A 27,889-nucleotide genomic window follows, 5' to 3' on the forward strand; every position below is an offset into this window, starting at 1 on the left:
TATGGGAGAGGAAGAGGAACTTCTTGGAGGGAAAATCATACCTCTGTCTTGGATCCATCCCCTTGAAGAGGATGAATCCTGCCATGGCCTCCTCTGAACAGAGCTGGAAATTGAGGTTGCTAAAGGCAGTGACTGACACAGAGGTGGAGGAATGGGTTCAAAGAGAGGCTTCATCACTGCTTGGACCAGCCCAGCAGATCCCTCTCTCGCTGCCACTCTGGCAGGGCATGCCATGCTCCTATACCCCACCTGCCACCTTTGTGCCGATGGTTTGGATCCCCTGGTGCTCCTCCAGCACCATCAACCCCCAAGAGTCGGGCAGGGTGATCCGTCTGAGGGGAACGCACGGCCGCACCCCGACCCAGCAGGACATAGAAAACCAAGAGGTGTTTATTGGCAGCGGACAAACCCAGCTATGAGCGGAGGCACGGAGGTGTCTGAGGGCAGGTTCTGGCTGCAGGCTCACTGGGCTGGCTCTCCTGGGGCTGTCACCGCCCCGGCGTGGCCGCTGTCACCGGCAGCAGCGCAGGCGGCCGTTGCTGCAGCTCCCTTCCCAGCGCTCCATGTGGAAGCAGAGCCTCCGGCAGTGGCCACGGTTGCTTCTGCACTGCTGGCTGTCTGAAAGGCCTCTGGCTGCTGGGGAGAGAGGATGGCAGACCTGGTTAGGAGAGCTGGAACCCAGTCAGAGCCCCAAAACCTACTGGGAATTCCAGCAGTGTTGGTGGCTGCGCCATGGGATGTTCTCTGTCAGCAGCAGGGAAATTCAGCTGGTTCCATGGTGAGGATCAGACGTGCCTGGGAGGAGCTTCTCCATCCAGCAAGCACTGGGAGTCTCCTAATGACTGGCCTGGGTGAGACAGCCAGGTTTGGGCTGGCTGTGTTAGGTTGGATGAGTTAGGTGAGGTTGGACAGCATCAAAAGACAGAGAAGTGCCTTTTGGAATGGGTGTTTCACCTATTGCTTCGTTTGGAGATTTTTTGGTTTCTTGGTGTCTTGGGGTTTTTGTTTGCTTGGGTTTTTCAAATATTTTGCTGTTTTGATTAAAAGGGCATGTCCTGCTTCTCTTTAGACAGAGCAGAAACACCAAGTTTGGGGGTTCTGGAGGGTCCACCACCAGTGGAGTGGGTAAACTCTTCTCTCTCCCTTCATTGTCCCCAGGACTTTAGTTAAATAAAAGACAGTATAAACAGGCTAAGCAAGTAAATCTCCTCTTCTTGGTTATCAGGTTTGCCTGCTGCAAACGTGAGGTCACCAAAGTCCTGCTAACCTCACAGTGACCTTTCACCTGAATGAAACCTGAATCTCTGATGTTTGCATACAAGCAGCCAGTGAAATGCCAAGCCATGGAATATTTTTATATCAAACCAGAATCCCAGAGGAAAACAAACAAAAAAGGTAAATTATCTGCCTTTCCCCCTGCTTTTTCCCCCAGAAAGATGGTTTGGATTTTATAGAATCCAAGATACAGAGAGTGATTTCAGTTGGAATGGACATTAAAGACGAACTTACAACCTTCTGCCATAGGCAGTGACACCTTCCACTATCCCATGCTGATCCAAGCCCCACCCAACTTAGCCTTGAACATTTCCAGGGATGGAGAGACCACAGCCTTTTTGGGAAACCTGTGCCAGGGCCTCACCACCCTCACAACCAAGAATTCCTTCCTCATATCTAATTTACACTCACCCTCCTTCAGCTCAAGACCATTCTCCCTTGTCCTGTCCCTCCATCCCTTGTCCCCAGTCCCTCTCCAGCTCTCCTGGAGCCCCTTTAGGCTCTGAGCTCTCCCTGGATCCTTCTCTTCTCCAGGGGAACACCTCCAGCTCTCCCTGGCTCCAGAGCAGAGGGGCTCCAGCTCTCAGAGAATATTCATGGCCTCCTCTGGACTTTCTCCAGCAGCTTCTGATACTGGAGATCCCAAAGCTGGAGGCTCTGTAAGTGAGATTTTACCAGAGCAGATCAGAGGGTGAAAATCACCTCCCTCAACCTTGTGGTCACGCTTGCATCTTCCTGCATTTGCCACATCTGTATTCCACTCATGGAGTATTTATTGGCATTCTCCTTGTTTTGTGGCAGATGAGCCTTTCATCCTGCTCAGGAGCAAAGCCCGGGCTCCTGGCTTAGGCTCAGCATTTCTGGGTGAGTTTTGAGGGCACAGAGAGGAGGGAATGCACAACCTATGAACTCTGGACAGGAACTTCATGCAGACCATCTCCAGAGAAATATTTTTCCTTGGAAGCACTAGTTAGGTCAGCCTTGACTTGAAAACCCTGCCTTATCCTCTTCTACCTCAGTGTAGGAACCTGCCTTTTCTCTCTCCACAGTCCTGCAGGAACCCCTGTGAGAGTTTTGTCCTTACCCGGAGCGCCCTGGAGGAGGAGAATGACAACGAGAGCAAAGAGCAGCTGGAGAACCCGCATGGCTCGGCGGGGGCGGAGGTTCCACCCCGAGCAGGAGTGAAGGGCCCTAAAGAGAGGGAGAAGAGGGAAATCCTGGATTTATAGAGGCCAGGGGGGGTTGTGTAATTCCCCCCGGAGTGGAGGGAACTTTGTCAATCTCAGGTGCATTTCAACACGACGGCAAACAGTTGCACAGGGTGTGCCTGCTCTCAGTCACATCGTGTTACAGGCAAAAAGTGTAAGGGGGAAATAAAGGAAAAAAAATAGAAGGAAAAATACTAAAAGGGAGGGAAAAAACCCAGGGTTTTGTTGACAATTACTCTGAGCACTGGGGAGTCTGCTACTGCTTGCTGCTGGAGACAGGGTGTTGGGACTGACCCAGTCTGGCTCCGTGTTTGTAGCATGTGATGTTAAAATCCAATACAAGTGTTTGCAGTATCACAGTGCTGTGGTTTGGTGGTTTTTTAAAAATAATTATTATTTCCAGCCCTCACTCTGTGTTTAGCACTGACACAGTCAAGTGTGAAAAAATCCAGAGTCTCCTTCTCAGCGCTCCCCAACACACAAAGCTGGCTTGAAAAGAATGGGATCTTTAAAAAAAAAATCATGGGTCTGCTTCAATTTCCCAAATTCCAGGCTGCAGAGAGGATGCCTGCCAAGGTTTTGTTTACAACTGCCACGAAAAACCAGCAATTTAATATTTTATTCATTTATATACTTGTTCAATGGGAAATCTGGGATACCTCCCTGCAATATGCAGTGGCCTTAGGAAAGCTGGTGGATTACAGCTCTCCCAGGGATCCTGGCAGGCTCTCAGGTTTGTACTAATTCTCCAGGTCAGTTCCAGGAAATCAGTAGAGGTGAGACCTGCGTTTTAACTTGGGAAAACAACACAAAGCAAACAACGAGCAGGAATGTCCCCCAGCCAACAACAAATGGAGGAAATATGAACTTTATAAAGGCCTTTTTTACAGTGATGATGCAGCAGAGATGGACTTGGCCACCACCAAGTCTTTCCTTTTCCCTTCAGAAGTCACCTCGATGGATTTTTCTTTGCAGGCTGGATGCCAGGGAGTGCTGGAAAATGCAAAGCCCATGTCCTTCAGGCTGCTTGAACAGAACAAGGATCACCTTCATCAAACAGTGCAGATAAAGGGGCCTTCACCAGTCAGACTTTGGAGTAGGGGACACTGAGCTCTTAACCAGGGCATCCTGCAAACCGGCCACGCACAGCCTGGGCAGGGAGAAGGATCTGGAAACCCACCTGGGGGAGAGCTGGGTGCAAGGATGTGTGTGAGCCTCTGGAAGAGTGTTGGTGCTCTGCCTGTCTGCTGGCACTGCTTGGGTGGAAGGCAATAACCCACCCTGTACCTCTGGGGTTGGCATCTCCTTTGTGAGAGACGGTGCAGTGGGATTTAATGGAATTATGGAATCACAGAATGGTTTGGGTTGGAAGGAACGTTAGAGATCATCCAGCCCAACCCCCTGCCATGGCCAGGGACACCTTCCACTATCCCAGGTTGCTCCAAGCCCTGTCCAACCTGGCCTTGAACACTTACAAAGATCCAGAGGCAGCCACAGCTTTTCTGGGCACCCTGTGCCAGGGCCTCCTCACCCTCACAGGGAAGAACTTCCAAAGGAAAGAATTTGGGCAGAGCTTATCCAGCAGAAAGAAGATGGAGGTTCCTGAGCTACAGTCCAAGCAGGGAGGAACATGTGGATGCTGTGAGTGTCTTGCTCTGAGTGTGTGACCTGAAGAGCCAGAACATGTGTGTGCAGATGGCTTGGTGCTCTCCAGAGAGGATGTGGAGCACGGAGCCAGGGTACCACGTGGCCATGGTGTTCCCAACGACGGATGGCAAAATTCCAGGTGTTTGTCTCCAGCTCAGCTGCTCTTCCGTGGTGGTCACAGCAACACTGCAGAGGGTGATTTGTGCCTGGAGCTGTTTGCGTTCTGTAAGCTCTGTGGGGACCAGGCTGCATCCTCCACACCACCTCAAACCCCTGCTCTGTAGCTTGGTACATGGCTTGAGTTGCAGAACGTGCCTTGGGAAAGAAATCCAGGACTACACAGTACCAACAAACCCCAGATTTCCTCCAGAAATCAGGGGCAGGAAATCTCTGTCCCTCGGGCAGCTGCCTGTCCAACAGCTGGTCTTATTCTCCTTGGCATGGTCCCGCTGCCGTGTTGGCCTCAGCCTCTGGTGAGCCTGCTGGGGCTGGCTCAGCAGCCCCCACCCTCCCCTGCTTCCCAACCTGCCAGCAGATGTCTTTTCTCAGGGCTCGCCATGCACAAAGGCTGATCTGTGCTCAGAAACGTGGCACAGGAATTGGCCCCTGGGTTCTTGAGGGGTTTTGGGGCTGGGAGGAGTGGAATCAGTCTGTATCTGCTGTCTGGCCCCAAACAGGAGGGATGTTTCCACTGACTTCATTGCCTTCAGGGCAGGACCTGAGCAGGCTGACTTTTAAATGCATCCTGGGATAAGTTTTGGGCAGCAGGAGCAATTCCTTGGGTGAATGAACCCTTTTGCCAGCTTGTGATGCCACCTCCTACTCCCAGTCCCACTGGCAGCATTTTGCCAAACAAGCAAGCACTGATAGAGCCCTGTAATTCAACCTGTGGAGAAATGATTGTGGGCTCAGCTCTGGGCTCAGCCCTGGTCCAGAAACCCACCATGGCTCTCATTCCAGGCCACTCTTCATGGCCTTCTCAGAACTCTCCTCAACTGGTCCAAGTCTATCTTGAGGCCCCCCGAGCTGGACACAGCCAGAAATGATGATTTTTGCCCCACAGAAAATGATCAGAGCACACCTTGTGCAATGAACTTCTCCTTTCCAGTGCAGGGCCCCATCCAGGTGTCAATTATGGATCATTCCTGGCATGTGCCCACCCCCAAACTGTGCCAAGGAACAGTGTGGAAAACAGTTCATTTTTTGACGTTTGAGTAGCCACTGATTTCTGAGCCTCACATGCTTTGATTTTCTCGTGCAGGTTCAGCCTCTGGATCCTGACCTGTTTTACCTCCCCAGCACACCCTGGAGCTGTGCTGTGGTGATTTCTTTCACCCCGTGGGAGCTGGAGGAGCTCCACGTGAGTGGGTGCAATGTTGGAATGTGACCCCTTTCCCCTGCGTGGGGGGTGGAGGAAGATCCAGGCACGCAGGGGGTTCCCCTGGGATTTGTTGGGATTGCCAGGGATGTGACAGACAGCCTGGATCCAAGGGGCTGTGGCACCTCAGTTTCCCCAGGCAGGAGCCCACCAACACCATCCTGCTGCTGATTGCAATCACAGTGACGTTTTTGGGGCAGAAGAGGAGGATTTGGCTCTCTTTGCCAAACAAACACTGGCCTGTTGCCTGGGGACAGCAAACAAATCCCACTGAGGGAATCCACGCCGTGCTTTGATGGACTAAAATCCCCAGGGATCCAGGAGGCTCGTGCTGGTTGACAGACCTGGCATGAGAGCAGAGCTCTATCCTGGCTGTCTGCATGCCTGCAGAGATCCCAAATACACATCCCAAGGTGTCTGGATGGTTTTTGCATCTCCTTTAGATATAGGTCTGCTAAGGTAGCACTAAAGAGCCCCCATTTTTAGCCTTCTGAGCTCTATCAGGCACAGAGAGCTGGAGTTCAAAGCTCAGTCAAGAATTTCCCACAAAAATCCTCTTCTTCATTTGGCTTTCACCTGCCCATGGCAGGGGGGTGGAACTGGATGATCTTTAGGGTCCCTTCCAACCCAAACCATTCTGGGATTCTATGAGGATTTCCTGATTCTTCCTCCTCCCCAGGGTTACAGGATACTCCAACTAGGGTTTAATTAATTTGAGCAGCATTCCCTGTTAAACACTTACACCAAAGTAGCTCGTGCTGCTGTTCAGGCAACTCCCCATGAGCTGAGCTGTTTGCTTTGCCCCAGACGAGTTCAGAGGTCAAGAAACCACATCCAAAAACAGTTTTAAATGGTCTGGAAGTGCCATTCTCCACCATCCACTGTGTCCTTGATGCTTTCTCTCTCCTTCCTCTGTGTGAGACTGGAAGGGAATTCAGCTCATCTTATTCACTGGGCAGAAATAATGATGGAATTTTGTTCATTTCTGTTGTTGTTGGGTTGTGGTTTGGGGTTTTTTAAGGTTGTTTCCATCCAGATCAGCAAACAAGGGAACACACAGCAGTGGGACAGCGGGACCATGCCTGTGAGCATGCCCATGAGTGCCAGAGGGAAAATATTCCCTATAAACTGAGCATTTCCACCTTTCCTGGTGGACTGGACAGTAGGTCCAAAACATTTCAGGGTCACAAGGCCCAGTGACCATGAGGGAGGTGCGCAGGGTGAGCTGCAAGAGCCCACTCTCCACTTTCCTTGGAATCCAGGCTGTAACCACGCTGGCTGAGCATTCCCAGATGAGAGGCACGAACAACGAACCCAGAGGATGAATGTGAGAAATAAACTGTTTGATTTGGAGAGATGCCTGGGCCCAAACCCCTCCCCGTGCTGTCCTCGTGCATGGGCGTGCGTCAGAGGGACGGGCTGGAAATGGGCAGGAATCCGGCCCTGGATTCAGCCCTGCCCCTGTTTGCAGCACCAATTCCCGAGCCAACAGCCAGCTCTGGGTAATCTGGCTCTCCCGAGGGTTCATCCAACTGCAGGGGATCTCCAGGGGAGCGCTGGCATCTCCCTGTGTGTGCTGGAGTCCCAGTGATGACCCGAGGCTGCTCATCAGCGAATGGAGGCGCTTGAATGAATGAGCTGTTGGCCCTCTGGCACTGGGACCTGACCCTGGTGAGGTCAGTGAGGAGTTTTCCCATTTGATTCATCAGAACAAGAATTTCATCTCCCAGGGAGGACTTTTCCCTGGCTCTGTGTGAGCAGTGCCTCAGCTGGTTGGCATAGCTCTCTCATTACATCATTGTTTCCTTGCTTTCACAGAAATGATTGACCCAGAGAGAAATATTTTACCTGGAAAGGGAGCCCAGGAGCTGACAAAGGCAGGGGAGTGTCAAATATTTGTGTTGAAAAGATGCAGAAGGGCTGAGAGTGGATTGGGACAGAAAATTAATTTAGGCTGAGGGAGCTCATAGGAAGAAAGCTGCAAGGGACAAAGAGACTGATTTCCTTGGGACTGGGTGACAAAAAGGGAGAGGAGTTGCACCAGAAATGCAGTTCATGGGTGGAGAGGGCAGCCTATCAGGGCAATGGGACACAGCTTTCAGATCCCCTCCCCACCAGTTTTAAAACAAGTAAACCTGGGATCTTAGGGGAAAAAAGAAATTGTTTCCTGTAAGGGTGGTGAGGCCCTGGCACAGGTTGCCCAGGGAAATTGTGACTGCTCCATCCCTGGAAGTGTCCAAGGCCAGGTTGGATGGGGCTTGGAGCAACCTGGGCTAGTGGAAGGTGTCCCTGGCCATGGCAGGGGGTGGAACAGGATGATCTTTCAGGTCCCTTCCAACCCAAACCATCCTGGGATTCCGTGACTGCCTTGAGAGCCTGGCACAGCCTGGAAAGGAGAAGTGGATGGGGCTGGATCTTGCCTGAGAAGCACACACCACACTCACCTTTATGTCAAACCAGGTGCCTTTTGCACCAAAAGTGATGCCAAAAAGACTTTCCCCATTGCAGTTTTCTCTGAGAAGGGAAATAAAGGGACAGAGTTCCCCTGGTGGAATGCTGTGGTCACTCCTGGTCAGTGGCATCCCACCACTGGCAGCGTTGCTGACTCACAGGTGGGCACTTGCTGCTCTGTTAAACCTCAGGTTTATTGGTTTCAAGTATGGAGAAAGGCAATTTTTCACCTGTGCATGTCAGATAACAATCAGAGTCCCAAAACAGGGCAACAAATAGTTTGGGTGGCCCCAGCTTGTTCTTGTCACAGTGTTTCCTAAAAAGTTACAGCAAAACCGAAGTGTTCAGGAGTCCTTGAGTGAGTCCACAGCCATATTCTCCCAGGGGAGCAACAGTCACAGCAACCACAAAATCTCCTTCCCAACAGCTGCCCGTGCTGTGCCAGTGGAGCCTGCAGCTGCAGCTGGCTCCTTTGGAAACCTTCAGCTCTCTGTGGTGGCGGGTGACAGATTTTTGCAGCAGAGAATGATGGGTTCGAAGCAGTACTGAGCCAGGTATTCACCAGAAACACAGGTCCCCACTCGGCACAAGCCCCCTCCCTGGTTACAGATGTCTGGTCCGTGAGCAACTCCTGGACAAGGGAGCAGCAAATTAATGCATAAAATTCATGGGGTTCCTTCTGTTCCCAGCTAACCAAGGCAGCCCTGGGAGCACACAGAGCGCCTGGGCACTTTGAGCACAGCTGGGATCCCCATCCCACAGACAGGTTCAGAGATCCATGTCAAAAACCCCAAACTGCTGAGCCAACCTCCCCCAAGGGGTGTTTTATCACAGAGTTATTTTCTCAGGACGTTGGCAAGGACCACGCATGGGAGGTCAGAGGGGTTGTCCTCCCCTGCCAAGGAGGCAACTGCAGCCTGAGAAAAGGCAGGAACATTCTCCCAGAGCTCAGGGCTTCTCCCTTAGGGCTTCTCCTAACTCAGGGATGTGCCCCATTTTCACAGCTTCCTCCCTGCTCATTTTTTGTATATCCCAAGGGATTAAATCCTGAATTTTCCCAAAGTACCTCACCCACTCTCTCACCCAGAAAACACCTTTCCTCAGGACCTGCAATATCACATAGCAGAGAAAGATTGTCCCTGTTCCCAGACATCCTGCTCACCACCCCAGGCCTTCCTGGTCTTACCGTGCTGGGTCAGGGAGATGAACATGAAAACAAGCACAAGGATCCCCATTCCTTTGGCTCTGCTGGAAAATCCCAGGGCTGGAAGTGAGATTTTGCAGAGGCCTCTGTGTGCTGCTGGCATGCTGGATGGCATCCGGGAAGAGGGGAGGAGCAGGCAGGAGTTAATTAAATTCCAGTCCCCCGCATTACATTTGCTGCTGAGAAACCCTTTGGTGTCGTTCTGACCCAGCACTGCTGCTCCAAACAATGTTGGTTTTTTTCACATTCACTGGCTTTCCTGATTCCTCTCCTTGGCATTTTGGGCTGGTGGAATTCCAGCTGGAATAAAGAGGCTCAGAGGGATCCTTTACCCTTCACCTGCAGCAAAATCCCTTGGAAGTGACAGGGAGGAGGGAAGCAACCTTCAAGGGAAGACTCCTGAGGATCTGCAAGGAGGAGAAGGATGCAGGCTGGGAGTGATTAATTTTTAATCTGAGCTCATGTGAATATTTTCTCCAGCTGAAACCTGGATGTTATATTTTTTCCCAGCTTTGGCTTCTGAGGAATTTGGGAGGCTTCATTCCTGAGTGTGATGAGCACAGGGTGCTGGTGGAAGAGCTGATAGCTCAGCAATGCACCCCGTGGTGGTAAATCTGTGGTGAGTGTGCAGCTCTGGCTGTAAAATGTGATATTCCAGCGGCCCTGTCTGGTCCTGCTTTTTGCTGTCCCTTCAGCTATGGTAATAAAACTGCTCTGTGAACACATCTTAAACTTTCAGGTGAAGGTTAAAAGTCCCTTTCTCCCTAAAAAATACCCAAACAGAACAATTTAACTAGAATAATAGAGTAATTTATGTGGGAAAAGGCCTCCAGGGTCATCAAGTCCAACAATTCCCTAGATCTCTCCTCAAGCCACCACTAAATCACATCTCCAAATGCCACATCTATCTGCCTTTAAAATCCCCCAGAGATGGGGACTCCACCACTGCCCTGGGCACCCTGTTTTAATGCTTAACCACCCTTTCCCTGAAGAAATTCTCCTGATGTCCAACCTAAATCTCCCCTGGCACAGTTTGAGGCTGTTTCCTCTCCTCCTGTCCCTGTTCCCTGGGAACAGAGCTTGACCCCCCTGGCTGTCCCCTGCTGTCAGGAGTTGTGCAGAGCCACAAGGTCCCTCCTGAGCCTCCTTTTCTCCAGGTTGAGCCCCTTTCCCAGCTCCCTCAGCTGCTCCCTGAAGTGCCCAAGGAATGACTGGATGTGTCACTCAGTGCTCTGGGCTGGTGACAAGGTGGAGGTCACAGGTTGGACTCAATGACCTTGGAGATCTTTCCCAACCTAAGTGATTCTGTGATTAGTGTGTCCTCAGTCCCCCAAAGCCCCCAAGTGCAACCATCCTCTTTCTATAAATAAATGACTGTTACACTTGGTTATTTAGCCTTTATTGCCTTCTTTATATAAAGAAACATGTCACTTCTAGTTAATGACACACTTTGCATGTGGAGAACACCAGACACCTCTACAACACTTGGAATAAAACTTGTTTGCTTTCTTGGCTGCTCATTTCCATGGTTTTCTGCAATCCCACGAGGTCTTTGTCACAATTCTGTGCAGCACTTCCATCCTCTGCGAGGGCAGAGTCCCTCTTGCTCCTGCAGACATCTGATTTCTGGGGACACACAGTGGCCCCCCTCATGTTGGCAGAGGTGGAAGTTGGATGTCGTGTCTGCAATTCAGAGGGTTTAAGTCAAGCCAGGAAACCTGACACTGCCCTCCAAACCACCTCATACACAAAAGTTTCTGGGAATTTGTGGTGATTGTGTCTCCAAAAGCAAAGACACAAAGATGAACTTTGGGGCTTATCACAGCACTTCTGTAAAAGAAGAAATTTGTGACTCACCAGCTTGGAAAAGGATTTACTGAGGGAGGGACATTGTAAAGCAATGAAGAAGATGAGTGCAAAATTACCCCATTTCAAGTAGGTGGCATTGAATAAAACTGTGAGGGATGAGGTTTTAAAAGAAATGGAAGGAATTCCTAACCTGGGGGAAAAAAAATCCAGTAAGGACTTTTGAACACAAGAATGCCTAAATCTAAAAATCCTGAGCTGCAGTTTCGTGATAGCCACAATAATATACAAGGAAATGTAATCATATGGTTGTGGTCACTTTACACACACAGAGTAATTGTGAGGAAATATTCACCTCTGGCCACAGACAAATCCAGGATGCTGGATCAGAAGAACTTTAGGATTAGCACAGTTGCTTCTAAAGTATATATTTATTAATGATTTATGTTGAGCACTAGCTATTGAGGAGCACCAAAACCAAGCAATTCTGGGAATATTTAGATAAAATAACAGGGGAGAGGTCAGTTGACACCTATTAAGCACAGCAGGGTGGCTGCAGCCCCCCAGCAGATGATTATAGGAAGATTTACCAAGGAAGGAGAACTCTCTGTGGGCCAAAACTTTTATTTTATTTCCCCAGCTGGAGGTAGAGCTTTGGGTTATTTTGGCCAGCCATCTTTGTATGTGGAAAGAGATGGCTTAGACCCCGTGCCTGGGAGTGTCCACAGCCAGGTTGGACAGGGCTTGGAGCAACGTGGGACAATGGAAGCTGTCCCTGCCCATGGCAGGGAGTGGCACTGGATGAGCTTAAAGTTCCTTCCAACCCAAACCATTCTGTGATTTGGAAGCAGTTTCTTTTGCTGAGCTGAACCATTTCCCCCCCATTTTTCCCTCCTGGGCAGGGCTCCCACACCTACCAACGCAGCAGGTCCTCCGGCGCCGGTAGCAAGTTCCAAAGGCAGCAAACGGCTCTGGGCAGGATTTCAGGTGGAAGCAGTAGCCGTGGTGGTCCAGACAGTGCAAGGTGTCTCTGGGCAAGCCGAGACCTACAGGGAGAATGGGATTCCCATCCTCATGGTCCTCCTCCTACTGAAACCCCACAGACCCCAGCAATGACACAAATACCCCCAAACCCAGAAGTTCTGAGGTACCTCAGGGCATTTCAAGCAAGATTTTTTTACAACTGGAGTGAAACACAGAGGTTGATGGCAATTTTCTGAACATATCCTGGCCATTTATGCTATAATGGGAAGGGACAGCCCAGCCTTAGATGCTTCTGAGTTCTGGGACTGCAGTGCTGCAGGGACATGCAAGGGACAGCATGGTCATCACATGCCCTGAAAATAAAATTATGACTTTTAAAAGCCCCCAAAAGCAGGATCTGGCTCAATTAACAGGAACAAGCAGTTTGCCCAGTTCCTTCTTTCTCTGGAAGCCTCTCTCCAAGGTGAGGAGTTTCATCAAGCATGAAGAACAGGTAGGATAAAAGCACAATCAGAAGATGAGTCAGTGCAGCAGAAGGGCTGAGGAAGGGGAACCAGAATATCCAGAGATCTGAAGTCAGTGGTGCAGTTCAACATAAGCAATAGCAGGGACCACCTCTGCTCTCCTCTGCCTACACAGAGGGGATGATTTTTAACCCTGGGGTTAGAAGAGGAGGTGATTTCCATGGTACCACCATCCAATAGTGCTGGAAAGTGGCATAAAGAGACTCAAGGAGTTATAAGAGCCAACACCTGGCAGAGGCTTCTGTGGGGAGGTTCTGGTGTGATACCTGCTCACCACAGGTTAACTTTTCACTTCTGCTTTTAGACTGAGAAATAGGGAACTGCTCTGAGGAAAGGAGCTGAGAAGAAAGTGCTGCACCACCACAGGAGTGAGCTGTGCCTCCTACACAGGCAAACCCCAGCGTGGGGCTCGCCCCTTACCTGGAACAGCCTGGAGGAGGAAAAGCAGGAGAGCCATGAGGCAGGAGAAGAGCTTCATGGTGGAAGGTCTCAGCTGCAGAGTGGAGACAGGGCCACAACGCCAGAACCCTTGAGCAGGGGAGGAGGGAGCACTCTGGCATTTATAGGGCAGTGGAAGAGCCGTGGCTGTCCAGGGAGCCTTGGCAGGGGTGGCAGGGGAAGGCAGCGGGTACAGCCTGACCTCTGCACACAGCTGAACCTGAACAATGGCTGGGGGCACAAAAACAAGGGGACAGACAGCTGTGCCTCCCTGCCTGACCACTGGGAAGGCTGCTGGGAGGGCCCTTATCAATATGGATCCACCCAGAGAGCATCATTAACACTGAAATATCAGTGTGGTTGGTGATGAATTATCTGGAGGAAAGTAGCCATTGTTTGGTGGGAGAGAGGGCAGCTGGAACATCAGAATCATCATGGAATCATAGAATAGTTTGGGTTGGAAAGGACATTAGAGACCATCTAGTCCAACCCACTGCCATGGACAGGGACACCTTTCACTATCCCAGGGCTCCGAGCCCTGTCCAGCCTGGCCTTGGACACTTCCAGGGATCCAGGGGCAGCCACAGCTTCTCTGGGCAACAGAGAATATCTGATCCTGCTGCATGTCCTCTGATGCAGCAGCTGTTTCCAAGAGAAAGAAATAAAGGATAATGATCATTCCATACACAAACATATAAAATAGCTGTACTTTTTTCTGTGGAAGGTGCTGTGAAGAAAAACAAAATCTGGTCAAGTGGAAGGTGTTCCTGTTCATGGCAGGGGTTTGGAATGAGATGATTTTTCAGATCCCTTTCATCCCAAGCCCTTCTTCCATTCCGTGTTTCTGTGATATATAAAGTGCAGATGATCAGTTTTCAGGTGTCACCCACAGCACCTTCAATTTTGCAGGTGCACAAAGAGCACATGACAAATGTGATTCATGAGTTTTCCTCAGCATTTGTCTGTACGGAGCTTGAATAATATCAACAGACACATGGAAGTGGCAGCTGACAGCTCAGGTTCTCCCTCATTTATTTCAGCCTCTTTCTCTACAAGATATTTATTGGTGTTGTTCTGACCCAGCAGCCTTGATATCAACAATACAGACCTTGCCCTCAGTCATGTGCATTGTTCTCTGTCTGCCTCCCTCCTTTCTTTGTTTGCTTTCCATTGCAAGTTTGCAGGCGCCATCCAGTCGTGCAGCAGAGGTGTTTGTGTCCATTTCCAGCTACTCCAGGGACAGGGATGAAACAAAGGCTGTAACAAGAACCCTTCAATTGGCTCAGGTTCCCACGGAATCCATGAGGATCCTAGCTGAGATATTAATCTCAGCTCCCAGACAGGATCTGTCATTGTGCCATGTCAGACTGGAGCAGGCACTCAGCTTTCTCAACAATTTTCTTTAATTGCACAAAAAATAGTCCTGTTCTGTAGTGATGGACTGGAAATGTTTGCCTTTTAAAACTTTATTTCCGTGGGAGGTGAAGTACAAATCCAAAACCTCAAGAGTGTTAGCAGTCTGGTGGAAGAGGAGTGTAATCTCACACTCAGAATCCTTCTCCATCATTTCCAGAATGTCCTCACTGTCAGACCACAAGTGCTTATACAATCACAGTCCCCTTCAAATTAGGAGCAGAAATTATCACAGATAAAACCCCAACTCTTTGAAATTCAAGTACCATCTCAGTCTGCCTTGATGCCTCTGCACTTTGTTTGCTCTTTTTTGTTCTCCTCCTTTCCCAGGGTAATTTCCCAGGTTACTTTCCCAGGTTATTCCAGGTCACAGGCATGTTTTATATGGATCACAGAAGAAATGCTTCCACACAGTGGAAGTTCTGTCCCTTGCCTAAGGATCTCTTGTGAGAAGCTGCCAAGGGAGCTGGGAAAGGGGCTCAGTCTGGGGAAAAGGAGGCTCAGGAGGGACCTTGTGGCTCTGCACAGCTCCCTGACAGGAGGGGACAGCCAGGAGTGGGTCAGGATCTTCTCCCAAGTAAAAGGTGATAGAGCAAGAAGAATCACCTCAAATTGCACCAAGGGATGTTTAGATTGGATATGAGGAATAATTCCTTCACAGAAAGCTCTGTCCAGCCCTGGCACAGCTGCCCAGGGCAGTGGTGAAGTCCCTATCCCTGGAGGGTTTTGCTGATCTGGCCTGGGACTCACATCCCTTTGAGTAAAGGAGTTTTTATGAGAAGACATCTCTTTCATTTTGACATTTTCAGTCATGGGACAGCTATGACAATAATACCTGGGATGCCAAATTTATGGGAAACATCTGCTTTCCCAAAGCACTTCACCAGATTTGAGTTATGGCAATGTAAATCAGCAGGATTTGCTGCTGGGGTGAAGGGGTCCTGGAACTGGCTGAAAACCTGACTTTATTTACAACATTGCAAGGAGTAAATGACAGAGTGGGATGGGTGAGGAGAGGTCTCACTGGGGGTGGTCAGCAGGGAAAAATGTAGGGGGGAAAATCTAATAGCAGCCATTGGGATTGAATAGACAAAAAGTTTGGGCTGTGGAGGAAAAAAATCCTGTGTTTTCAGGAAGGAAACAAGCTGAATTTCCAGTCTAGCCTTGGGATGGATGATCCTTCGCTGAACAAAATTAATCTCCAGCCTGATTTACAGCTCATGGAGCTCATGAGCTGGTTCCTGGCTCCCTCTTGTGGGAAAAGGTGCTGGAGGAGGAAGGGACCTAGTGGTGCAGGATTTGCTCAGGTGGAAAGGTAAAAGCAAGAGGAAATGCCTCTTTGCTCCATCCTCAGCACTGATAATTCACAGGGTAAATGCATGGTGATTATTAATGTTCAGAGAGCAGGGATGGGATTTGGTTTCAGACATCAAATTTTACAGAGAAATTGAATTTTTGGAGGGAGTCACATTCAGGGTAAGTGTTTAACTATAAAGTTAATGTTTTCTAACTTCACATAATTTTATAACATTTCTATTACTTTAAAAATCTCTGTAACTATAGTAAAACTGAGAGCTCTGCTCTTAGCAGGATTAGGTTGAGCCAGGGAGGAGTTTCCTGGTGCTTTGCCCATCGCACTGCTGGCCACAGCCCCTGCCTGTACTGCCCCTCTCCAGACACCCTGGTACCCAGCAGACTGTCTCCAGCCTGTCTCCCATGGGGTGGGAATGAAGCTGGGAATGGAGCTGGAGAGGGGTAAGGAAGGTTTCACCTCCTTACTGGTACTGTTGTCCACAGCAGCCTTGCCTGAAGCACCCATGAGGGAAGGACTGGGCAGCTGGAGCTGGTGGTGGACCTTGCCTGCCCAGGTGGGACATCCTGGGCTCCTTGTAGGAGGTTCAGGTGCCACTCCCAGCCAGCACAGGGCTGTGGCTGGGGCAGGACATCAGGAGCTGTGACTGTCCTGAGCCCATGGGTGCTCTACTCCACCAAAACCATTTCTGGGCCCACAGCCAAAACCCACCCTGGGCTGTCCTGTGCTCCCCCCTGAGCCACCATCCTCCCTTGGGGCATCCCTGACCCTCTAGGTCCTCTCATCCCACCCCGTACCTGTCGGGATATTATGAGAAATGGGACTACTGGGAGATGTCTTAAAACATGATTTATTGCCTCAGTCTCATGGAGTGAGAACATCTTCACTGCATACACCAAGAGTTTGTGGCCAGTGGTCACAAGGCCACAGGTTACAAGGGGTTTTAAAGGTTTATTAGCCAATAAACTACTGCCACATATATTGTTTTTAATTTCCATAGCAATTGTATCACACGTCCTGCCACAATGCCTTTTACCCAATCATACAGTGACACACAATCTTACAGAACTACACCTCAAAACTCCTTGTTACCTTTATAACTACTTCTACAGCTTAACTTTAAAACCTTAAAACTCTCCACTACCTAGCTTAACATGTCTCTGTATTACAAACCCACATTCTTGCTCACAGGCTCTAAATTTGGAAGCCTTTTCCAAGGCCTCAAGCTGAACCCTGTATTCATTTCTGTGTTTGAGCCTACATGCACAACACTTGGGGAATTTTCTGTGCCTGGAATTTCCACGTGTGCCTTCATCCTGTGTAAGAGCCAGGCGAGAGAGATGTGGGGATGACAGGCGGCTCTTTTCCAAAATGCTCTTTATTGCAGCAGTCCTGGGTCCTGGGTGACAGAACCAAGCCTAAAAGCTGCCAGCTACAGCTTATAGGCAAGCCTAAAGTCACCTTACTTCTGGGTACAATGCATTATATATTTTCTTTACTGAGCATCTTAATACATAACAACCAACCAGCATCTCACACGATAACTTTACAATAACTTCTCACCTCTCCTAACTATTATCATTATCATATTATGATCACTACTGTCCAATCACATGAGTTAGTATGTTACAGTTTAAGCTTAAAGTTGTTTTGCTGTTTTCTTGCAGTGGAAAATTCTTCCTACTTGGTAAAAACATGGTTTTTGTTTGCCAATGTTTTCCTGATATTTCTCTTTACTTGGTAAAAACATGTTTTTGTTTGCAGACAACTTATCCCTTGCTGTTAGCCATGAAAGTTTCCTTCTAACTCATCCCAACCTTTGTCCAGTAACAACTAACTTAGCATCTTTTATTTTTCTATACATAAACTTGCCTTCATATCCAGAGAACCTTCTGCTAGGCATTCATATCTGTAAAACTTTCCTGTTAAGTTTTCATCTTCCCCAACAATCCTGCAGCCTGGACCAGTCTCTGCAGCCAGACCTTGGCCACCTTCCCCTCAGGTTGCCTCTCCACAGCCACAGCCCTGCTCCTGGGGTGCAGGGACACCCTGGGGTGGTCTTGTCTTGGGTTGAAAAAGGTAACCAAAAATGTGTATTCTGTTTTCATCTGTTGAAACTGGTTGGGAGATATTGTTCCTTATCTCTTGTAACTCTAGGAGGGGGGGAAGAGGGTGGATGCCTTCTGTTAATGGGACACCTGATAACACCAGATAAGGCAGGGCCGCCTTATCTCTTCCTCCACCCATCCTCCTCCGAGGGACATCCCCTGTGAATGGGCCATTGAAGGCTCTCACATGGCTGATAACATCACCTCATCCCATTGGGAGATGCTCCACCCAGTGGGAGCAGCCAAAGCCTTTCCAACAGGATAAAACCTGCAATCCCGAACACTGTTGCTGCTGGTTTTCTACTGAATTCTTGGAGGAAGACTGGACCCATCTCACCAGCACTGGACCCTTTTTTTTTTCCTACAGGATCATCTCTACTTCACAGAACAACATTTGTTACTCCAGGAGGATTTATTTAGACTGCTTCCAACACCCTGACAACAGGGTGTCAGGTTGTATCTCTGACTCTGTCAGGGTTTTCTAGGGCTTTTGTTTGTTTGCTTGTTTTTTTTTGTACTACTGCATTTGTATTTTTTAATATTCCTAGTAAACAACTGTTATTCCTATTCCCATATTTTTGCCTGAAAGCTCCTAATTGCAAAGTTGTAATAATTTGGAGGGAGGGGATTTTTACATTCTCCATTCCAAGGGAAACTCCAGTTTTCCCTGACAAATACCTGTCTTTCCAAACCAAGACAGGTCCCCATGGAAAGGACATTCCCAGCAGCCAGTCTGAGGCACCTGGAGCCCTCTGCCCTGACCTCGTGGCGCAAGGGCAGCGCGTCTGACTCCAGATCAGAAGGTTGTGTGTTCAAATCACACCGGGGTCAGCCAGGGGAGCCACAGGCACCCCTCTCCTTTTCTGATGGGCTGTTCTGGGAAAGGGGCAGGCTCAGGGTGTGGGGCATGGATTAGACCTCATGGGGAACATGATATCCAGAGCTCTCCTGCGAGCAGGGAGCTGTGCTGGGTGAGGATGAAAGCAGGGAGGTGTTGTTTTGGTGGGTGTCTGCCATAATTTACATCAAGAAAGGAGGTAATGCCTTCCACAGTGAAATTCAAGAAACTTTTTAACTACAGGCTCACTCACCTTTAGAGGACCTGGACACGCTTGCCTGGCAGGGTAACATGAGGCAGTGTGGTCAGTCCAGGGGATATCTGGAGGGGAATCAAGAGCAATTACTCTGTGTAGGATTATGGAAAAGGGGACAAGTTTCTAATGAGCAACATGGCAAGATTTTTTCGAGAATATTAAGAAGGACCACCCGGAAAGCTCTAGTCTGGGCAATAACAGCTCTGAGTCTGCTTGAACACTATGGAAACAATCCCTCAGAAAGCCATGCCCAAAAGGAGGAAAGATGTGAAAACGACTGGAAAGCCAAGGATTTACCAAAGGCAGACCACCTTTGCCCAAAAGAATAAATTTCTTTGCAGAGATGATTTCTTTGGTAGTCAAATGGACACTGAGGAACATCATTTATCTTGGCTGTGGTTTCACCTCTGACAAGGCCTCCCAGACGTGTCCCTGCAGCAGGACACACACACAGAGCAGCTGAGCTCAATCCAAAGGCAAAGCAAAGGGCCAGGGCCCGGCACTGAGCGGGCTGGGGTCCGTGGTGGCAGCCCAGGGGACCCTTCACTGCTGGATGCTGAACTGGCTGTGGTTTGGGGTCTCTGTGGTGGCAGCAGAGGCTGCTCCACAGAAGGAAGGACATGGGCAGGCTGGCAGGGACACAGGGGTGACCAGGCCACAGGGCCAGTGGCGCAATGGACAACGCGCCTGACTACGGATCAGGAGATTGCAGGTTCGACTCCTGCCTGGCTCAACACTTTTAGCCCAGGCCAGTTCCTCCTGCTCCCTTGGTGAGCCCCTTCCTTCTCCTGCCCATCATCATCCTCCCTCAAGCTCCTCATGTCTTGTCCCATGCTCCAAAAGGGACAGGGCTGGAGCCCACCAAAGCCAGGGCCGCACAGCAAATGCAGCCACCTCCTGAGCTGCTGTCCTGCAGCCAGCACAGAGGCAGCACTCCCAGGATGTCCTGGCACCTCGTGTGCCCTGGTCCCCAGCCCTCTGCAATGCTCCCTGCTGGTCCTGCTGCCCTCTGTCACTGCCTTGCCAAGTTCTGCATGTGACAGCGATGGTCTCAGAGTAGGACAAGGTCCCAGAGAAGCTTTGGAATTTCCATCCTCGGAGATAATTAAGGTTTGACTACAACCTGACGTCAAAGACTGTTGTGCTCAGAGCAGGGATTAGATCCCCTGCTTCCCAGGGATCTCCGCAAATCTATTTATTTCCATTCTTGATTAATTCTGTCACAAAGCCCACCCAGCGATGGGAAGCCCCCAGGGCTGCAGGAGGGCTGGGCCAGTGGCGCAATGGACAACGCGCCTGACTACGGATCAGGAGATTGCAGGTTCGACTCCTGCCTGGCTCGCAGTTTTCCTGCCCACGGCCTGCTGTCACATTCATGGTGACAGGGGACGTCCCTCTCCATGGTGCCCTGCCTTGCGCCGGAGTTGTCCCCTCTTGGCGGGCTTCCTGCACAGTGAAACTCCCCTCACATCAGGGGAGGCTCTGACTGGACACACTGGCAAAAAAAAATATTTTCTGTGAGTTGGTAAATCACTAAGAGAGGAACACAGAGTCTGTGGCCTCTACATTCTTGGAGATATTGAGTCTGAGTGTGCAGTCCTGATCTGTGTGTTATAAATTAAGCAGAAGTGTTAGGGTGATGGTAATGGTTGGGGTGACTAGAGACAGCCACGTGTCATTTCCAACATGAATCACTGTTATTTGATGTAAAATTTCTCTGTGAGGTGGTAAATCACTAAGAGAGGAGCCCAGAGGCTGTGGCCTCTACATCCTTGGAGATATTCAGAGTCTGAGTGTGCAGTCCTGATCTGCGTGTCAGAAATTAAGCAGAAGTGTTAGGGTTGGGGTGACTAGAGACCGCCACGTGTCATTTCCAGCATGAATCACTGTTATTTGATGTAAAATTCCCGTTTCCACGTCCTTTTGTTGTTTCATCTCACATTTGCACACTCATGGTCCTGTCATCACTGTTTTGTACCTTTGCTGTGTCTGTGGCTTGGGCCAGGGAGGTTGGAGGTGTCCATGTGCAGGGTAGCCCAGAGCAATTGGCCAACAAGCAGGACCTTGCTATAGCCCACCTGCCCATCCCTCTGTCACCAGGCTGGGGTGAGTCACCTCCCTGTCACCTCACCAAAGTGGCCTTGGGCTAAGCTTTGCCCTCCACTGGGCACCACAGCTCCAGTGGGTTCTATATGGTCTGGGAAGTTTATCTACACGTCCCATGAGGAAGGGAAGATGTGTCCTCCAACCCGCCAGAGCAGCTGAGCCAAGCCTGGAGCTCAGAACAGGCATCTCCTCTCCTGGGTGGTGGAACTATGCAGGAGGGCATTTCCATACCTGGGCAGGTGTTTTCTATATAAGGGAAACAGTTTCAGCTTACCTTAGAACATGTAAGGAAATTAAACTAGATTTTTCTATACCCTTTTCATTGTAATTGGCTCAGTGCCAAGATCAAAACACTGCCAGGTCTCTTTGGCTGTTCCTCAGAATGTAGCTAGATTCTATTGGCATTAAGCCAAATTGCCCCTCCTGGAACATTAGATATTTAAGAAGGAGCACAAGAGAACTCATAAGCTTTTTAGGGTGTTTTTAGCAAAGTGTCAGAGGTTTCTCTAACACCTGTGCTCTTTTTTTTTCTGGCTTTCTCTTTTGTTTCTGTAACATTTGTTATTTTTCATTTATTAAACCTTTTGCTTTACAAAACACCTCTGAAGAGCCGTCTCACTGTTATTAAGCTATTTTGAGAAGAGCTGGACACCCTCAGAGACGTGATAAATCTTCGTGTAGCTTATTTCTATTCTGGCAAAGATTTCATCAGAACCAGTGGGAGCACAGGTGAGGAGGGCAAGGCTGACATGGAAGGAGCAGGTGGGAGCAAGGTGGGATCCTGCCACTTCCCTTTAACCACCAATAAATCCAGGTGGTCTGGAAGTGAGGACAGCAGGTGGGATCAGAGGCTGGGGCCAGTTGCTCAATGGAGTATGAACACACCTGACTATGGATCAGGAGACTGCAGGTTTAAATCCTGCCTGGATCGCCGTGACACTGCTGGAGGAGGTGACAAGGGACAGCTGTCTTCCTGAGGTCCTTAACCTTCCAGGCTTTTTTTACATCTCTCCAACATCACCATCACAAGAACATCATTTTGTGACGTCAAAGCTGTGAGCAGGGCACTCCTTCCAGAGCAGAACTTGGCAAGGCAGTGACAGAGGGCAGCAGGACCAGCAGGGAGCATGGCAGAGGGCAGAGGGCACATGATGGATGTGCCAGGACATCCTGGGAGTGCTGCCTCTGTGCTGGCTGCAGGACAGCAGCTCAGGAGGTGGCTGCATTTGCTGTGTGCCCCTGGCTTTGGTGGGCTCCAGCTCTGCCCCTTTTGGAGTGTGGGACAGCACATGAGGAGCTTGAGGGAGGATGATGATGGGCAGGAGAAGGAAGGGGCTCACCAAGGGAGCAGGAGGAACTGGCCTGGGCTAAAAGTGTTGAGCCAGGCAGGAGTCGAACCTGCAATCTCCTGATCCGTAGTCAGGCGCGTTGTCCATTGCGCCACTGGCCCTGTGGCCTGGTCACCCCTGTGTCCCTGCCGGCCTGCCCATGTCCTTCCTTCTGTGGAGCAGCCTCTGCTCCCACCACAGAGACCCCAAACCACAGCCAGTTCAGCATCCAGCAGTGAAGGGTCCCCTGGGCTGCCAACACGGATCCCAGCCCGCTCAGTGCCTGGTCCCAGCCCTTTGCTTTGCCTTTGGATTGAGCTCAGCTGCTCTGTGTGTGTGTCCTGCTGCAGGGACATGTCTGGGAGGCCTTGTCAGAGGTGAAACCACAGCCAAGATAAATGATGTTCCTCAGGGTCCATTTGCCCATGGAGGAAGAAATTGTGTTGTCCTAGCCCAGAGTGTTCTGCCCTTGGGAAATCCATGGTCCTTGTCTCCAGCCATCACCACATTCTTCCTTCATTTCAGGAACATTCTTTCATAATCTTCACCTGGCCTTCGAGGTGAGATGGACCAGACTCTTCTTTTTGACTCTTTTCTTGAAAAAAACTCGTTGTGGTGTTTATCAGGAAGCTCTCTCTATTTCCATCATCTTACACCGAATTATTGCCCTTAAACACTCCAGGAGTCCCCTGGACTGACTGTACCACCCCACCCTGGTCTTCCAGGGAAATATGGCATGGAGATAAGTCCAGGTCCCCCAGGGGTGACTGAGCCTGCAGCTGTGAAGCTTTTTCCACTTTTCAGAGACAACCTTCACTCCCTTCAGCTTCCTCATGAGGCAAAGTGCAGCAAACACCCACCACACCTCCTGCTTTGTCCTGCACTTTGGTTGTGACCTGTGACCTGTGAATCACAGTTTGATATCCATGCATCTTCTGGGTGAATGGGGCCTGTGTCCCCAGGGAGGTGCTGGGCCACCATTTCTCCTGTCCCTCTGGAGACACCATCTCCAGGAGTCTGTTTCTCCTGGGAGAGGCTCTGCAGGGCTGCTCTGGGCAGTGGCAATTTTTGGCCTTCTTCCTCTGAAGTATCTCATTTAGATCCCTCTTTATCAAGGCAAGGCAGGCAAAGATGGTGCCACCCCTCTGTCAGGTGAAACAAACTTCCCATTCCCTCAAAAAATGCTCCAAATTCCAGGATGATATATGAGTGGAATGTGTCCCATCCCCGACCTCGTGGCGCAAGGGCAGCGCGTCTGACTCCAGATCAGAAGGTTGTGTGTTCAAATCACACCGGGGTCAGGAGAGGGGAGGTGTGTGTGCATCTCCTGGACACCTCCTTTTGCTCTCCCACTCCGTAACTCTGCACCCCAAATCCCTGCTGAAGGGCAGGGATGAGCCATGGCAGAGTGGTCTCTCCTTACTGGATGAGTGTTCAAAGTATCTTCGAAGTTATACTCCTTCAAAGTATAACTTCAGCCTTCCCTTATCCTATGTTTGCAAAGCTGACAGGAATAGTGGGTGCCTCAGATGTGGCTTTATGTCTGCATATCAGTTTTTCTGGTCCCAAAACCCCTTTGTAAGGGCAAGGACCTGTTAGGGGGATAAGATCCTTTTGTATGTTCTTCCTCAGATTGAATAATCCTAATTTCTCCTCATCTCTCCTTGCATCCCCCACATCCAACTCCCCCACCACCTTGATGGCTCTCACTGAATTTGCTTCACTATGTCAGTGAAAGTGATTTTTTTTTTTATTCTGTTGAGACACCTGGCTGTAGGGAGCCTAAACTGAGCCATCAGGACTGGTCATCAGGATCTTTAATCTCAATTTAGGCTTTTCTTGATTCCCCATGGTGAGATGGACAGAGGGGATGGAGGGCTGGAAGAAAGGCTTGAATCTGCAGGAATGACCTTATATGAATTATAATTCATAAAAAGTAGTTGAACCCCCTTTAGGGCTCTTTCAAGGTGAATTTTAAAATATATAAACAGGAAACATACTGAGATAAGACAATGGATCAATAAGAAAGAACCTAAGATCCCTTATCCCATAACTCCCGGAGTGCCACCAAAGGGTTGAGTGAGCAGGGATTTCCTCAAGATGTCGCTGCCTCACTGCTTTCAATGTCACAGAATCATCGAGCTTGGAAAAGACCTCAAAGATTATTTAGTCAAATGTCCTTGTCTTTGTCTCAGTCTCCATAACGTGATTTTCTGTCCCTTTGACTTCTCAGAATTGAAAGGAACTCAGGTAATTCCTGTTGCAAATCTTCCGCAGGTGAAAAAGCCCCAAATAGTACAATTTTCAAGATGCTGTTGTTGGGACAACTGGCACTCTCTTGAAAGGATATCTGGTAGGAGGCATTATTCCTGTAGACTTCTCATCAGAAATATTTTCATTGCAGGCAATGGGAACAGTTTTACATTTCAAAAAAAGTTCTGAGTTTACAACTAGTCTCACTTTTCAAAGGGCTAAACTCTTAAGACTCCTGAAAATCTTTTTTTTTTTTTTTTTTTTTTTTTTTTTTTTTTTTTTTTTTTTTTTAAGCAGGAGAGATTTGAGTCACTATCTGGGGAATGTCCCTGCCCATGACAGGGGGGTTGGAATGAGAGGATCTTCAAAGTCCCCTTTCAACCCAAACCATTCGATGATTCTATGAAGAGCCTGTTGATGAGGTTTAATCAAAGGGACACTTCAACAGAGAGTAGAACCTGATGTCTCCTATTCAAGGAAAGTTGTCATAAACTACTGAATAACCAAGATTATTTCATAATCTTGAGACTCTCTGAATGTTTCCAGTTAAAATACTCTGTCTTGCATAAACAAGGAAATCTTTGAGGCCATATCAAATGGGGAAATGTGAGGGAGAAAGGCTTAAAATATTCCATATTGCTGTAAATTCCTGTAACAAATGCTCTTTCCTACATAACTTTATTTTCCAGTGGAAATCCAGTTCTCAGGGAATTGTGATCAGCCCTACTGAGGTCTGTTACACAAAGTAGTTTACTCTGAATATTGACAAAGAAATAGCTTGACAAGAGGAGGATGTGAAACCTGGAGCTGGGACTCCTTCACACAGTGACAGACTGGGTTCAATTCTGGACTTTTTGTGTTTGGTGGAAATGTTTTTCTGTAGAAAGTTGAACTATGATTTGTCAGGCAACAAGGTTGGTTTTGGTGTGGGGTTTTTGGGTTTTTTTTTCTGTCTGTATAAGCAACAGTGTCACTCTTGTGTCACCAGGCTTCCTTCTAGAATGATCCCATGACTGTTCTGGAAGCTGAAGTTTCGTTTTCATTTTTCTCCACCCTGTTGGCTCAAATCTCAGTGTCCAAGTCGAGGACAAGGTCACATCTCCCTGTGAGGGACCAAGGAAAGGCTGTTTTCGGTCTGCTGGACCTTTCTGAGGATAAAGATCACAGACACACAGAATGGATATGGTTGGAAGGCACCACTGGAAGTCATCTGGCCCAACCTCCCCTCTCAAGTAGGCTCATCCTAGAAGACATTGCACAGGATTGTGTCCAGACAGTTCTGGAATATCTCCAGTGGGGAGACTCCACAGCCTCTCTGGGCAACTTGTAGGTCCTCCTGTTTGTGGAGGGAGGCTCATTCCATGCCAAAAAAAGTTCTTTAACTTCTTCATTCCCTCAGTACTCAAATCACTCAGTGAGGTGGCTGCTGGAGAAGGGATGGAGGAATCTATTAACATTTAGATACCAGGAAGAATTTCTTCATGGAAAGGGTGGTCAGGAGTTGGAAGGGGCTGCCCAGGGAGGTGGTGGAGTTTCCATCCCTGGCAGTGTCCATGGAATTACTGGACGTGGCACTCCGAGCTCTGGGCTGGGTGACAAGGTGAGGATCTGTCACAGGTTGGACTCAGTAGTCTGGGAGCTCTTTTCCAGCCTAAATAATTTAGTGATTCTGTGACTCTAACAGACTTTGTGTCTCTCATTTTATCTGGCCAAGCCTGTCCCTGGTGCTCTCATCCCTTCCCTGCTTATATCTTCATCTCACTCCTCTCTTAGTGAGGGGCAGGATGGAGGTGCCAGGGCTGTGCTTGCCCATGGGGTACCCCAGTCTTCCATGTGGGGATGAATTTTTACAAATATCTTCAGTAACAACATGTAAAAAAAAACCCAAAGAGCGGGGGTTTGGCTATTTTATTTCAGGTATTTAAAAGCCACACTGACAGCAGGGAACTTCATAAAATGGAGCAAGTGGGAAAATATATAACAGAAGTACAGGGGGGTAATGGATTTAGGGGAAAATAACCCAGGTTGTGACACTGCTTAATTTAATTTCTTTCCCAATGTACATTTTATTGACAGCGTGTGGTTGATATTTATCTTTCTCTGCAATCAGCAGGCAGAAGGTTTTTCAGCTCATACACTGATATCTTTAAAATCAGGTCAAAAACCAGTATGGGATGGATTATCAGCTAAGAATCTTCAAGATAGAAATATTTCCTTGGATTTACTTCAGGCAAAACAACAATAAAAAAACAATTCTTATCTCTATTTCTGTTGCAATCCCAAGCTTGAAAACTGTCAAACTTTTTTGTCGTCAGATTCCAGACCTTAATTCATAATTAATTTCTTGTAAACTCATATATTTTTTTTCTATTTTTCAGCTCTTTTGCCATGTGCAGACCCAGGATGTACTCATGAGTGATTTTCAGGTGGCTGTCTTAGGAGCTGGGTGAATATCAGAACAAATTCCAAGAAAACTTGGACAAAGCACAGGGATCACCCTTGTAGCAGACACCAACACTGGCAGTGAGATGTAATCAAGAGTAGATTTCAAAAATGAATAAGTGTCTAAATGAATTCAAGCCAGAGCTCACCAGTTTGTAGGTACCAATCCTTCTAACTGCATTCCATGCTCTATCACAGTCCATCAGCCTTTCAAAGGCCCAGAAGTGTATTAGACACTTTTTATGCCTAAAGTTTGCAGTGAAAAAGTCGTGATGGGAATTTTTCCAAAGAAAGGAAATGGCAGGATGAGGCTGGAGCAGATGGCTCAGCACATCATTCCCCATCTCCCAAAACTGTTAAAGAAATAATACAGCTCTTAGACTTTTGAGCATGGAAAATCAACCAAATTTCTTTCCTTTGCCTGAACTTTTCCCTGGGATTTTGTCCCTTATGTAAGAACAGGAGCTGTCTGCAAATGGGATTTGATCCAACAGCTTGGCTGCTTCCTTCCTTCCTTTATGGTTCTGAGATTTTATATCACATTCCTGTAACCAAAACTGTTCTTGCAACTAAATCACTGCACAAGACTATGTCCTTTACATGGAGGAAATGGCTGATTAAATACAGAACTGCTCTAATCTGAAAGGCCAATTAGTTTTTAGTGTAAAAGCCAGAGATTTCACTTACTTGTGGTGTGATTGCAACAGCTTTGGTCTAAATAATGTACCAGCAGAACTGCTAAGTGTCCTGGGGCAGGAGGAGTGAGTGGAGGGGAAGGAGGGAAGGAAAGTCTGGGGCAGGAGGAGTGAATGGAGGGGAAGGAGGGAAGGAAAGGCTGTGCCTACCCTCTCCTGTGAGAACATCCATAGCAAAATGTCCTGGAGCAGCACCGTGCCCATGTTGACAGTAAAACAGTGT

The 27,889-nt window shown here is 48.7% G+C and overlaps 2 protein-coding genes and 5 non-coding genes across 9 annotated transcripts; 4 read left to right on the top strand and 3 right to left on the bottom strand.

Annotated features, from left to right (window-relative positions):
- Positions 1-372: 372 nt before the first annotated feature.
- LOC134564469 (gallinacin-13-like) lies at positions 373-9,725 on the bottom strand. 3 transcript variants are annotated; one of them, XM_063423335.1, is made up of 3 exons: positions 9,146-9,725; positions 2,360-2,466; positions 373-633 (listed from the first exon to the last, which is right to left on the bottom strand). In XM_063423335.1, exons 2-3 carry the CDS (start codon positions 2,418-2,420, stop codon positions 512-514), a joined length of 183 nt encoding a protein of 60 aa, XP_063279405.1. In that variant the 5' UTR covers positions 2,421-2,466; positions 9,146-9,725; the 3' UTR covers positions 373-511. The 3 variants fall into 3 exon arrangements, with proteins under 3 accessions (XP_063279405.1, XP_063279415.1, XP_063279423.1); XM_063423345.1 differs by lacking the exon at positions 9,146-9,725 and adding an exon at positions 7,953-8,439; XM_063423353.1 differs by lacking the exons at positions 373-633; positions 2,360-2,466 and adding an exon at positions 8,133-8,590 and having other exon boundaries at positions 9,146-9,382.
- Positions 9,726-10,545: 820 nt separating this feature from the next.
- LOC134564461 (gallinacin-11-like) lies at positions 10,546-13,055 on the bottom strand. Its single transcript, XM_063423323.1, has 3 exons — positions 12,898-13,055; positions 11,887-12,015; positions 10,546-10,846 (listed from the first exon to the last, which is right to left on the bottom strand). Exons 1-3 carry the CDS (start codon positions 12,953-12,955, stop codon positions 10,719-10,721), a joined length of 315 nt encoding a protein of 104 aa, XP_063279393.1. The 5' UTR covers positions 12,956-13,055; the 3' UTR covers positions 10,546-10,718.
- Positions 13,056-18,507: 5,452 nt separating this feature from the next.
- On the top strand, positions 18,508-18,579 carry TRNAW-CCA (transfer RNA tryptophan (anticodon CCA)). Its single transcript has one exon. It is a non-coding gene; the product is annotated as a tRNA-Trp (tRNA).
- Positions 18,580-19,502: 923 nt separating this feature from the next.
- TRNAR-ACG (transfer RNA arginine (anticodon ACG)) lies at positions 19,503-19,575 on the top strand. The gene has a single exon. It is a non-coding gene; the product is annotated as a tRNA-Arg (tRNA).
- A 536-nt stretch (positions 19,576-20,111) lies between these two features.
- Positions 20,112-20,184, top strand: TRNAR-ACG (transfer RNA arginine (anticodon ACG)). The gene has a single exon. It is a non-coding gene; the product is annotated as a tRNA-Arg (tRNA).
- Positions 20,185-22,325: 2,141 nt separating this feature from the next.
- TRNAR-ACG (transfer RNA arginine (anticodon ACG)) lies at positions 22,326-22,398 on the bottom strand. Its single transcript has one exon. It is a non-coding gene; the product is annotated as a tRNA-Arg (tRNA).
- A 1,107-nt stretch (positions 22,399-23,505) lies between these two features.
- Positions 23,506-23,577, top strand: TRNAW-CCA (transfer RNA tryptophan (anticodon CCA)). The gene has a single exon. It is a non-coding gene; the product is annotated as a tRNA-Trp (tRNA).
- The last annotated feature ends 4,312 nt before the right edge of the window (positions 23,578-27,889 follow it).

The sequence above is a fragment of the Prinia subflava genome, chromosome 2 (assembly GCF_021018805.1).
Source record: "Prinia subflava isolate CZ2003 ecotype Zambia chromosome 2, Cam_Psub_1.2, whole genome shotgun sequence".
NCBI lineage: Eukaryota > Metazoa > Chordata > Aves > Passeriformes > Cisticolidae > Prinia > Prinia subflava.